This window comes from Lupinus angustifolius, chromosome LG18 (assembly GCF_001865875.1).
Source record: "Lupinus angustifolius cultivar Tanjil chromosome LG18, LupAngTanjil_v1.0, whole genome shotgun sequence".
Lineage (NCBI taxonomy): Eukaryota > Viridiplantae > Streptophyta > Magnoliopsida > Fabales > Fabaceae > Lupinus > Lupinus angustifolius.
This window is the reverse complement of record NC_032026.1, coordinates 13,951,488-13,965,745: the sequence shown is the minus strand read 5'-3', so window position 1 is coordinate 13,965,745 and position 14,258 is coordinate 13,951,488. Positions and strand designations below refer to the sequence as shown.

The 14,258-nt window shown below is 34.8% G+C and overlaps 2 protein-coding genes and 1 non-coding gene across 3 annotated transcripts; 1 reads left to right on the top strand and 2 right to left on the bottom strand.

Moving 5' to 3' along the window:
- Nucleotides 1,365-5,544, top strand: LOC109332949 (3-hydroxy-3-methylglutaryl-coenzyme A reductase 1-like). The gene is made up of 4 exons (XM_019568123.1): nt 1,365-2,308; nt 2,879-3,060; nt 3,347-3,693; nt 4,886-5,544. The coding sequence occupies exons 1-4, from the start codon at nt 1,422-1,424 to the stop codon at nt 5,126-5,128; spliced, it is 1,659 nt and encodes a 552-aa protein (XP_019423668.1). The 5' UTR covers nt 1,365-1,421; the 3' UTR covers nt 5,129-5,544.
- Nucleotides 6,566-6,638, bottom strand: TRNAK-UUU. The gene has a single exon. It is a non-coding gene; the product is annotated as a tRNA-Lys (tRNA).
- LOC109333211 (thioredoxin reductase NTRB-like) lies at nt 7,694-11,087 on the bottom strand. Its single transcript, XM_019568563.1, has 2 exons — nt 10,010-11,087; nt 7,694-7,997 (listed from the first exon to the last, which is right to left on the bottom strand). Exons 1-2 carry the CDS (start codon nt 11,055-11,057, stop codon nt 7,927-7,929), a joined length of 1,119 nt encoding a protein of 372 aa, XP_019424108.1. The 5' UTR covers nt 11,058-11,087; the 3' UTR covers nt 7,694-7,926.

Genomic DNA, 14,258 nt, shown 5'->3' with positions numbered 1-14,258 from the left:
CGTTCACTGCTCAAACTTGTGATATTACACTCTCAAGACACGCATACTAACTTTATCTTGCATAATAAATTAATAATTTCTCATCATCTTTTTCATTACTGAGTTCAGAATGTAAGAGGTAAAATTGAGTTTTATGATTTTTTATTTTTTTATTTAAAAATAACTTAAAAGTTTGCACCATTGAAATATTTTTAGAGATACATATTATCATCCTCTTTTAATACTAGAGAGAATATTGTTTTATAATTCGGACATTCTAGTATTTAAAGTGATGCACATGAATTGAGAAAAATATTAAGTTATATAAATTTAGTTTATTTTGACACCAAACTAATTTAAAGCCAAAGTAAACCAATTTTGTTATCATTTAATAAACCAATAAATTTTCTTCTTAGTAATATTTTTATATTGTTTTGTGTAATCAACTAAATATTATATATCATGATTATGTTTTACAGATTTATTTGCTTCATCATGAAGTAAGAGTGTTTTATAATATTTTTGTTTAAATAACATTTTAAGATACATAAATTCTTATGAGTTTGAAGTTCAAACTATGAATATATTTGAATCTCGAGCTTAACATCATTACTATAATTTAAATAGAAGAATGATGATATAATGTGAATTTTGTCTATAGTGAGTGACTTATATAGGTAAGAATAGTTATTAGTGTTAGAAATGAGAATTATTAATATGGATTGGTTTTTTGAACAGTTAAAATTAAAACAAGTAAATATTAACAAATAATTAAAATAATTATCATCCATGTATAATTATAAAACTTATATTTACTGTACCAATTTTTATATAAGAATTATTTTAGTTTCACTTAATCTGATTGCAAATTGTGTTATAATATAAGATATGAATATTGAAAAAATTGTTGTAGGTTCTCCTTCCTTACTAACAATTTATTAGTTAAAAAAGTAAATACCCATTTTAGTCATTTAATTTTTTTAGTCTTGTTAGTTTAGTCATTAAAAAAGAAAACATATACAATTGTCCCAACATTTTTAAATGTGAGTCAAATTTGTTAGTTAAATTAGTATTTACTAAGTGTTGTAAAACATGTTAAAAAGACTAATTTAATTCACATTTAAAAATTTTAGAGCTCATTTTAGGTCATTTCTATTTTGAAGGACTAAGTTAATAAGTTTGAAAAAATATGAGAGATTGTAATGTGTATTTATTCTTAAAAAAAAAATAAGGAAAGAGGAAAAAAAAGTAACCTTGTTGGGAGAGAAAGAGGAGAGAAAAGTGGAGTGCACGCTGTACGCGTGGGCATTTGTGAGCTTAGGTCCACCGAGCCAACCTCTCTTCCTCCCTTCCCTTTCTTTCTTACTATATAATCTTCTCTTTTCCTTTCATTCATTCATCTCTTTTCCCTCTCTCCCTTTTCCATTTCCAAACCCGGTTCAATGGACCCGGTTCGTTCAAACCCCGTCACCAAAACCCACAACCACCATTCCCCTCCGAACCAAAAACAACAACCGCCACTCCCTCTCTATGTTACCAACGCCGTCTTCTTCGCTCTCTTCTTCTCCGTCGCGTACTTCCTTCTCCACCGTTGGCGTGACAAGATCCGTACCTCTACCCCTCTCCATTTTCTCACACCTTCCGAAATCGCCGCCATCCTCTCTCTCCTCGCTTCTTTCTTCTACCTCATGTCCTTCTTCGGCATTTCCCTCATCTTCCACCCTTCCACCACCGCCACTCCTCGAACCACCTCCGACGACGAAGACAACACCGATATCACTGGTTGCACCAAACCCCGCACTCCGTTGAACAAACCGGTCCAGGAACAAAAGCCCGAGCTCATTAATTCCGACGACGATGAGGTAGTCAATTCTGTCGTCTCCGGTTCGATTCCGTCGTATTCGCTAGAATCGAGACTCGGAGATTGCAAACGTGCGGCGGCGATCCGGAGAACCGCGGTGGAGAGAGTAACTTCTAGATCGTTAGAAGGCTTGCCTGTGGAAGGGTTTGATTACGAATCGATATTAGGGCAGTGTTGTGAGATGCCGATAGGGTTTGTGCAAATACCGGTTGGTGTTGCGGGGCCGTTACTTTTGGATGGGAAGGAGTACACGGTGCCGATGGCTACGACGGAAGGGTGCTTGGTGGCGAGTACTAACAGAGGGTGCAAGGCGATTTATGTTTCCGGTGGCGCTTCTTCGGTGGTGGTTCGTGATAGTATGACTCGTGCTCCTGTTGTTAGATTCGGTTCTGCTAAAAGAGCTGCTCAATTGAAGTTCTACTTGGAAGATCCTGAGAATTTTGATTCACTTTCTGTCGTTTTCAACAAGTAATTTCTCAATTCCCCTGATCTTTTTTTTATTTTGTTCTTTATGGTGAATACTTTTCTTGCTTTGTTTTTTAACTAGTGATAGCTTATAATATTTTTAGTTATGTTGACTAGATCAGCAGAAACGAGAGAGAAAAACAGACACCGAGATATTGATTTTTTGTAATGATAGAGTAAATATTTTTGTGCCAAGTCCATGCTTTATTATTTTATTTGGATTGAATATGTACTCGATGGTTTAAAATTGTGGTTGCATCACGGCTTATGCGGCATGATGTGGCCTGATGCGGTTGTGGTAGCCAGTATTGATGTTTTGCCTTGTCAGTATGTGATGTGGTCCGTATTTTAAAACCCGTGACAATGACATTAGTTTGGCTATTATTTTGAGGGGAGTCTGGTAAATTTCCTTACGTTTTATGACACTGAGAGTTTTTTGTTTCATTTTGCTTGTAAGATGTTAATGGAACTACCCCTTTAGATCCTTATCAATTTATTAGGATTATTAGTAATTGTATTTTAAGTTGTTAGCTGTTCATGTTTGATTTTTGATAGATTCATGTGTATGTGCAGGTCAAGCAGATTTGCTAGATTACAAAGTATTAAATCTGCTATAGCAGGCAAAAATTTATATATTAGATTCAGTTGCGGCACCGGGGACGCCATGGGGATGAACATGGTATCCAAAGGTGTTCAGAATGTGCTTGATTTTCTTCAGAGTGATTTCCCTGACATGGATGTCATTGGAATATCAGGTAAACATAACCTTCTTTACATGTTCCTTTATCTGTTATTATAATTATGGTCCCATTTGCTAGAGGTAGGGGAAGACCAAGAAAAGGTATAAATGAAATCATTTACAAAGATTTAGAATCTTAGATATAAATGGTTTATCTGATATGATTTACGATAAAACATTATGGTGTTGTTTGATCTACGTAGCTGACCCTATCTAGTGAGAGAAGACATGGCTGTTATTGTTGTTTATAGCCACAGTCAAACTTGCTAACATTGCATTTTACCCTGTTTTGCTTCAACCAGGAAATTACTGCTCAGACAAGAAAGCAGCAGCTGTGAACTGGATTGAAGGGCGTGGCAAGTCTGTGGTCTGTGAGGCTGTCATCAAGGAAGAGGTGGTCAAGAAAGTGTTGAAGACCAGTGTGGAGGCATTAGTTGAGCTTAATATGCTCAAAAACCTTACTGGCTCAGCCATAGCTGGTGCTCTTGGTGGTTTCAATGCCCATGCTAGCAATATTGTTTCTGCTATCTACTTAGCCACCGGTCAAGATCCTGCTCAGAATGTGGAGAGTTCTCATTGCATCACCATGATGGAAGCTGTCAATGATGGCAAGGACATTCACATCTCTGTCACTATGCCTTCCGTTGAGGTACAATTACTTGTTTTGATCTAAAATCCGTCAATATCTTTTAGATTTTGACCAAATGTTTTATTTCCACCATGCTAATAGGTTACTCACACACTTAAATTCGTATCATCTCATGCCTTTAATGTTTTAATCATCTAATTACATTTGGGGCCCACCTCATTTCTTATATATATGTGCTCAAATTTTTCTTGTCTGTAGATGTGAGAGACACGGCTGTAGTACTTGTGTCATTCATTGTATATCCATATTCCAATTTATCACATAAGCACAATGTGAGAGACACGTCTCCAGGTTATAATAAATGAGAGTTATAGTAACTTGTACTAGTTATAATTAATGTGAGTTTTATGGAAAAAGAAAGGTAAAAAGTAGGTGAAAGATACAGATAAATGCATAAGGTATCAAATACAATGTTCAAATGATAGTACTCCTTACTATCAAGTCCTATATATCCAGGTATAATTCTTGGTAACACATGCTGTTAAGGGTGAGGCCCGGTGGTTGGTCCTTCTTTGTGTCTATACTGCACATCCTACTGTCAAAGGGTGAAGAAATCACCAATCACGCAAGACAATCTAAGATTCAGTTCTCTCACCCTTATTTATCTCAGAATTGAATCTTTTCCTTAAGTTTTTTGTTTCTCTTAATCTTGTTTTTTATCCTACAATTTGTCCTTTTCTTTACAAAACATGATTCTTTGTCACATGTAGAGTGGGGCAATTTATGCAGCCGAGAGTATTATTCCATTGGGAATGATCTGATCAGATCAACTGAACATCTCTTAGTCTCTTGCATTCTTCCATTTTCATTATATGCACGTTGCTTGGTCTAGGAAAAGCCATGTATGATGCATCAAACACTGTTAGATATGCATATTTACTCACATTACTTCACATATCTAAATCATTTGTAGTCTCTTTTATAACTAGATTTGTCATTTTTGTCCCATTTACACTCTAATATGTGAGATAATACATTAATAATTGGCATGTAACTAGTTTATTTGCCAACTCTATAGCCAGCTGGCAAAGTTTGCTCAAACCTCTAGCCCTTAATGTACCAGTGTCTGAAATAAAACTGATTATTTCAACCTCAACTGCTTCTTTCCATATTCATATTTTATTGTTTTGATACTTGAGAACATGACATGATCACTTCCAGTGTTTGACATATGCAATGTTTGATGGTACAGGTAGGTACAGTTGGAGGTGGCACGCAGCTCGCATCTCAGTCAGCTTGTCTTAATTTACTTGGAGTAAAGGGTGCCAGCAAAGATTCCCCAGGTGCAAATTCGAGGCAGCTGGCAACCATAGTTGCCGGTTCAGTCCTTGCCGGAGAGCTCTCACTCATGTCTGCAATTGCAGCTGGGCAGCTTGTTAAGAGCCACATGAAATACAACAGATCTAGCAGGGATATCAGCCAAATTGTCTCTTGAGCTGGCCCCATGACAACAGTACAAGAAACTTAATTAAAAAGATTCTCATAAACACATGAATTTCTAAAAGTCCTACTGAAAGTGGTGGGTTGAGTATAAAAAATTCATGTTTGGCATCCTTTGAAGAGAAAATGCTGGCACATGTGACGCCCTACTTTCTGATATTGTATAGAAGGACTTGAGAATCAGATGTAGTTTTATTTTATCCACTGTCTTGTGTGTTAGTCACTTTCAATCTAGAACTAGAGGTAATGTTTCTCGTATTTTAGTTTTCAAGTTTCTTTTGCTCCTTTTCCTTTTGTATTTAGTTGTAATGTATTCTCCGTTATTGGTTGTTACTTTTGTAATTGTAGGAAGCAGTCAGACATTTCATATTTTTTTTTGAAAATAAATAAATACATGAAATTATAGTGAAATGGGGCCCTTAAAATGAAACTGATTAATTCTTCCATGATTTATCGATTTTGAGGTGTGCAAGAACCAAATATCCATGTAGAATACAGTAGATAATAATGTTTGTATTGCTGAATTTCGTAGGATGAATGTAATTTAACCAAAAATGACTTAGCATACTTCTGGAGGCTTGAGTTTTAAGCATGAATATGATTTACGATAATAATGTTTGTATTGCCTTTTCAGCATTGTTATAAATCTTAATCACGCATATTTGATGATAAGAAAGTATTGACAACTACATCGAGGAAAACGATTGTGACGTGACTTAAAACATTTGTTAAAAGGAGGAAAGTTTTGGATTTTGTCCTTGCTGCTAAAATCCCAATAAAAACGTGAGTCACGTTGAGGGATGGATTGTATGGTTTATCTTATGACTATTATGGTAAAGAGATGGAAAAATGATATCATGAATTAAAATATGAATCAGTAAGCTCATGCACTATTATTCATCATCATAAACATGAATAATTCATGCGTGCTTAACAATTTATTGAACTTCTATTAGTATTTTGAAACTGAATACCACACTGTGGTCACCCTTTTGTCTAGGAACATTTTTCTCTCTCCATTTGTTGACTTGATATCCATTTAGGGATGAAAATCTTTTGTATCTAACTGATTGATTAGAGACACATTCAATTTTGTTGCTAACTACTCATCATTAAGTTAACAAAGATGGAAACTTTCTTCCATCTATGATTAGAAACAGAAAGTTCTAACCCTGATTGTCTGTCTCAATTCCCTTACTATAATACCGAGCTAGACTTTGTCTCTAATATTTATACAATTTTTATTTTGTTATGTTGCGTTAACTTGCTTAATCTTTTTTGAAGTCAAGTAAGAGTATACTAAGAAGTCCTTGAACATTTCATTAAATACATCTTATTGCAGCAATCTTATTAGTGATTACAGTAATTGTGTATCTCAGCTGCACGGGGACAAAGTAGTAAAGAATTAAATGTATATCAAAAATCATAAAATCGCCGTCTGTGGGAATCGAACCCACGACCACGTGGTTAAAAGCCACGCGCTCTACCAGCTGAGCTAAGACGGCTTATGTTCTAAGCTTGATATATAAAATTGTTAAAGTACTCGTATAATTTGTAACAATTTATATGCTGTATCTTTTGCTACTTTTGCGGCATTAATTTTTACATTCCTCTTTCACATCTATTTTGAATAATGGATTTTGTAAACAAAAGAAAAAAGGATATAACGATTAACGAGTGTAGTACATTTTACGACCTACGTAAATGTTATAAATCATTCAAGACAACAAGTGCAAGAGAAGTACACTTCGATTTTTAATAACCTCTTAGTGCAATCTATATTGTTCGTTATTTCTCTCTCGTTGGTGCAGATAAAGCAGACATTCCAATGTGCTACAACCATTTTGGTCACAGCATGATTATAATGGTTTATACTTCTTAATTCATATATACTTCATTGTAGTAAGAATAACTATTATATTAGACGGGAAGATTGGTTTCATTTTAATGTCACTTTAAATAATATAGACACTATTGCTTTTCAATTTTATTCTAACTTGATAAGAGTTGTCAACTACAAATATTTAATAGTGCAATCATATTAAATAGTTGGCAGGAGAAAATATCATATGGAGTTCATATCTGGATTAGTCAATGTCTTGTGGTATCCTAATACCACATTATTTATAACATAATATGAGAAACTTAAAAATAGATTATAATTTAGTTATATATTTATAACATTCTTAACTTATTTACTGAAACCTTAATTAACTGATTAGCAAACCGAAGCAATATATTAGTATATATAATGCACCCTTACCTAGAGGTAAAAAAACAATTTTCTGCAATAGTAATATCTTTAACTGAATTCCAGATTCCAAGAGGAAGAAGAAATAAGATCACTGAATATTATGTCAAAAGCTCAAAATAGAGCCAACACAGACATATACCTTATACTATGATATCCAGCTCCTATCAAATCATGCAATAAATCCATTATCCATATGATGGAGACATTAAAAACCTGCACATAACAAACTAGTATTGAAAATTGCACAACATTTGGTATTGCTATTAATGTATCTAGTTTGACCAACATGTAAGCAAATATCATTCCATCATCACAATAGCCGAAACATTTCATAAGCCCAACAAATCATAATACATATATGTCTATCCATGAGCGGATCTGTTTCTTAAATAATGCAAATCAATCTCAATCAAATTAGGAATGCCAATGTACACATAAATATTCTAGCAGAGTACAAGAAGAGCTTATTCAATCGCTTATAGAAATTAGATATTGCTTGTAATCAAGCATCTTCTGAACTCCAGACACACCCCAGCTAGTCAATCACTCTTATCCTGTTGTGAACCAATCTCTTGCAGGTAATGTTCTGCATCCAAGGCTGCCATGCACCCTGTACCATTAACGTGACATCCGTTATCATTCATGGTGAAAAATACTTTTCAAGCATTGTGAGAATATTATGTGCAATAGCAGAGAGTAACTATAAAAACCAGAGACAGTGCAGCACAATCATTTTTTACAACAGATCCAATCCAAATAATTAACAGTAATACACATGACAAAACTGAATGGCAAATCCTAATTCTTACAACGCATCCTCTTTAACTGGATTGATATATTTTCTCATTAATGTCACTCCAAGAACAAACAAAATAGCTTCAAATTTTCCACATACACAGTAACAAGGATTTAGCACTTTCAATATTCATAAAAGCAGCATTTCCATCATAGGTAAGCAAAGGTCATTGACAAAACAGACAAATTAACATTGTTGCTAATGTTGACTGTCATCAAATGATGTATCACCATTTAGAATCTTATTACAACTCATACAGTCACACCAATACATACCTAGAGGACAAATAGTATAATCAAAGACAAGAAAGCAGACACGAAAGTCGAATTATTAGAACCTATATATCATGGGAAAAGTAGAATGATGCATATATGAGAAGTGCATGTCATCAGTGATGTTTAAGTTTATTGTGCCTTTAACTCATTTTAAATTGGTATCGTGTCATAAAAGAAACTCAACTCTGCTCAATGCAACAAGCCAACTATGCAGTGACATGACATTATATTGACATTAACAGGCATTTATTATGAATAATAAGGATAGGTGTTCTTATACTTCAAAAATATCAGTTAATATGGTATCTATGATCTATCATATTCAAAGTTCAATGTTATCAAAAGGTCCCATTGCTCGTCGATAATAGCTAGTCAATCGGACCAAGCTGCACTTCCAAGACTGATTTGGCTTTTTATAAGCATGCAAATCCAATATCTCAGGCTTTGAAACAGGCACAAGATTTACTTGTTACAAGAAAAATATTTTAATTAGGAATATTTGAACACCTTTATGCTAATGTCAAACTTCCACAACAGAAGGGGAAAACCTAAAACAATAGCCAAATAAGGAACTGTATTCATACGGCCACCCTTTTGAACATAAATAAATGCATACTAGCCACTGTACGCAACATGGATGACCCAATGCACAAGGCTCCTGCTTGGTGGGTTCGCAACTTCCCCCACAAATGGGGAGTCAATTTCCAATATTTGAACTTGTGACCTCAAGGTCACAAGTTAAACACCTACCATTGAGCCAAAGGCTCACCCTCCAGCCACTTTACGCAACATAAGGAAAAACTAATGAAGACAGAAAATAAACTGCAGATTAATGAATATAATGCAATTAGTAATTCAAAGAGAACACTGAAAAACTACAGATTAATGGATATAATGCAATTAGTAGAATAAATAAATCAGAAGTCAAAAACACATAGGAATCCTGCTCAGTTCCGGTACAGGGGTTCTAATAAAAATAGAAAAGGCCCCAACTTTGACCATGGTTCAAAAATTTGATTATGTACTGGGAAGTAATCAGATAGGTTTCCAATTTGAGCTTCAATTGTTAGAAATGAAAAAACAAGGGAAAAGGCTAACAGGATCGTAAGTTCTAACAGAACCTATGCATTATACTATCATAGAAATTATTATCATTCTCCACTCTAACTGTATTATCATACCCCAAACCTTTCTAAGTTCCATAATCATCCCCATCAGCCCCTTTCACTTCCCTCTTTATTCTCCACTCTAACTGTGTTATCATTTGCCTATTTATTTTCTCCACCACCAACGATTGTAATTGCTGCTCTCTTCACTGTCTCCACTCCCACTAGTTCCCACTACAAGTAAGTGCTCATAAGTTTTACTCGTATTAGATACAATTTTACATGTTCAATGGTGGGTTTATCACATTACTTACTCAAAATTACAATCACTGAATTTAAAGTTAAAAATATACTTCCCCTCCCCCCTCCAAACCCTATCAAACATTACATTTAGATGCCTCTACAGATATCATACCAGTCAAGTCAGTGAAAGAATGAGAATTACCAGAGCCAGCAGCAGTAATAGCTTGCCTATACTTCTTGTCCTGGACATCCCCAGCAGCAAAAACTCCCTCAATGCTAGTCTTTGTGGTGCCCGGCTTTGTCACGACGTACCCATCAGAGTCCAACTCCAACTGACCATCCAAGAACTTAGTTGCAGGCTCGTGCCCAATCGCGAAGAACAATCCAGAAACCTTCAAATCCGACTCGACTCCAGTCTCCACATTCTTAATTCTCAATCCCCCAAGAACCCTCTGGTTGTTTTCATCACCATACCCCTTAACCACAACCGAATTCCAAATCACCTTTATCTTCTTATTGTCCAAAACCCTCGCCTGCATAATCTTCGAAGCCCGAAAACTGTCCCTCCTATGAATTATGTGAACTTCTGAACCATACTTCGTGAGGAATGTCGCTTCCTCCATAGCTGAATCGCCACCACCTATCACTGCCAGCGGCTTGTTCCGGAAGATCGGTGCAGCACCGTCGCAAACAGCACATGCCGAGATCCCACGGTTCCAGAAACCGTCGGGGCCATCGCCGGAACCGACGAAGGGTAAACGCTTGGCGACGGCGCCAGTGGCGACAACGACTGAATCAGCTTCTACGACTTTCGAATCAGTGAAAACCTTAAAAGGACGGTTTGAGAAATCTACCTTGGAAACGGTTTCAGTGTAGATCACGGTACCGACTCGCTCTGACTGCTGCCGGCAGCGGTCCATGAGCTCGCCGCCGAGGATGCCGTCCGGGAACCCGGGGAAGTTCTCGACGTCGGTGGTGGTGGTGAGCTGGCCTCCGGGAGCGATGTCATTGGCCATCCAGCCCTCAAAGAGGATAGGCTTGAGCTCAGCGCGGGCGGCATATACGGCGGCGGTGTGAGCCGCGGGACCGCTTCCGATGATGCAGAGCTTGGTTTTGAGGATCTGGAGGTTACTCATGGCGGCGGCGGAGGAGGAGGAGAAGGATGTGGTGGAAGCGCGTTGAAAACTGGCGGCGAAGTTACGCGATTTAGTGAAAAGATTTTTCCAGTTGAGGTTAGGGCAAAATCTCATTTACCTTCTCTTTCTTCTTCCTTTTATTCTTATTTTTCTTTTCATTCTAAAGTTAGCTTATGAATAGGAGTATAAAGTTTTTTTTTAAATCAATCATAATTAAAAATGAACTATAAAACTTATAATAATACTATATGCTAGGGATGAGCATGCACCAAGTCAGGACGTGTTAAGGTTTGCTTTATCCGATTCTAAATATTGGTTGGGTCACTTTTTTTGAACTCGGACTCGATCCTAGACCCGAAGCTAACCCGACCTTAAATAGCGATCTGGTGTCAGCCTTTAAACTCGATCCTAGACCTGAAGCTAACCCGGCCTTAAATAGCGATTGGGTGTCAGCCTTTAAACTCGACCTAGACCCGATTAAATATAATGCATACTCATTTTAGATAAAGATTTCTCAATATTATTTAGTTTTATGAATATGTGGTTTAAGATATAAAATGATATATATATATATATATAATGAAAAAATTAAAGAATAAATGATATTTTCGACCAAAATGGTATCATTACTCTTTACACATTTGAGTAAAAACACATACAAACAAGATGAGCGAGTGACCATGGGACGAGACGGGCCGGGTCATGCTTGACTCCTACCTGATCCTAAATATTAACCGGATCTATTTTTGGAACTCGGATTCGGTATTAGACCCGACCCTATTTGGATTCGACCATGATCGAGCCATATCGGCTAAGCGGATAAAGTCGGGTACCGCTCATCCCTAGTATATGCCATAATTGTTAATTATATATAAAAGGTGTGCGTTTAACTTTTAAAAATGATAGAAAAGTTTAACATTCTAAACTTGCATTTTGTAAGTGGTATTTTAAATTATTTTTCTTCCTAATTTTATTATATATAACCATATTACTTCATTAATATTTAAATTAAAATTTTGTTTATCATCTTCTTAATCAATTTTGATTTACTCCAAATATCAATTAGCTAGTATACGTTGTTAAATTATTATTGTTGTAAGTCTTATAGTAATTTATAAAGATAAATTTCACTAATTTAAAAAGTTTAAGGTGTAATAATCATAAAGAAAACTATTTTACAGCTTGAAAATAGATGAAGTTTTATTGGAGTTTTCTACACTTTTCACTATAAATAATTCAAAGACGAATTAACTTCTTCCCTTCCTGACCCGCTACGACACATACGTGTAATCTGAACTCTGAAAGATGGGAATTGGGTTATTTTGTCTTTTATTAAGAAAGTTGTTTGGTATTCCCAAATAATCTTAATTCATATTGTGAAGCAAAGAACACAAACTTTGTGAGTCTAATAACTTTGAGGAGTTATATCATTGTGGATGTCATACTATATTTTAACATTTATTTAATTAACTAAGTAATCATCATCTTTTATATTAATGAGCGGAATGAACTTTTGTAATGTCAATAAGTTGTTATTTGAAAATTTTATGTAGCAACCACCATTAGCCTTGAATTGCAAGAGCAATTTATCCAAAATGTTGAAGATAAAGAAGCAACGTAGAATATGAATAAAATTGTGTATTTCTGAGTATGTCTTAGGTATATCAAAAATACAAAATGGTTGACATGTTATATGACCTCCTAATATAATACACATGATAATACAATCAACGGTAATATGACATGCCCACAACAACATAATTAAATCATAACAAATTAAACTAAATTAAGACTAAATCAAAATAATATCAAGATCATTTCATAGTAGCCCTATCAAGATGTTATAGAATTAGTCAAAAATATGTATCAGATAAACATATCATACCCAACAATGAGTGGAGACAAGGAAAATGGTAAAACTGAATGAATATGATAAAAACAATTCTAAGAAATAATAGAATAATTAGGAGTATGAATATAAATTGTGTATCTCTCAGAAGATGTCTTGGAATGTCAAAGGTAAAAAAACAAAGTTGTTCAAATTCATATGCCAACATCAAAAGACTAATGAAATCATAGCAAAATACACACTTACCTAATTGATTTTAGGGAATTGTGTATAAAGACGGTCTAAATTATATGTCTTTCCAAGTATTTATAAGAAATGTTTTTCTTCCATCAAACTTTATCAATTGGTGAAGTAGTTCCTATATAAATATATGAGTGAGATTCACTTATTTCTCATCCTATAGTCATCAATTTTTTTGATATTTAATGATTTAAATCTATTTACTAATTCAAATCATTGAATTTCTCTAAAATTAATTGATGGTTATGATGATGAATAAGTTTTAAAAATTTACTATTGAAGTAAGTAGATTCATCCACTAAATATATTGTTAAACTATTAGTATGGTTAACAAGGAAAATGCTATAATTTCACTCATTGTACCAGTAACGCAATAGTAAGTTAGGCAATGTCGATATCTAGAAGAATCCACCATCAAAATATAAAAATCATTGAGAAGATGATAAGTAAATATCATAATTAAAAGTGATTAATATAGTAATATATATATATATATCATTCAAGTTTAAAATAAAATGCATGACATAATTTGTCATGTCTATTTATTTAACATTTTATTCATGAAGCAACATTATTATTTAAAAGAAATTATCATTTAAAATATACAAGTAACATTATTATTTTACTAGCAACCCTCCACTTTCATTAGTCATTTAGGCTGATGCTGCGCACTTCCCTAGCACAAAGCCACAATACATTTTTAAGCACCCTTTGCTACTTGCATTTACCCATTGTCTAAAATAGCTATACTAGAAAAATTATGATACTTGTTTAATCCCAGGTCTCGTACACTAAAACACAGATTAACTCATAAAATCTAGGCACACGATTGAGTGAATAAGATCTGATCTATGTAGCTGCTGATTATATGTAAATGATCGACTTAGCTCAATGCAAGATGTGACATAATCAATATCTACAAAATCATAGACCTCTCCTAGCTTATAGGATGACACATCATCTAAACACTCTTACCTACTATCTACCATGCAGCATGAGTAGATCTAATATACACATAAACAGTATGGGCAAGTGACAAGGTGACTCGTTCTGTATAAAGCATTGTCTAGCCGTTAAAATGTAAATGAGGCTGATCTGGCCGCCCAAAAGCCCTTCCAATTGGAGCAAAAACCTGGTGGGACGACTCCTCATGATTAAAACATATACTTCTGGAACACACATCATTCAACTTCTATATAAATAAGAGAGATCCATCACAAACAAGA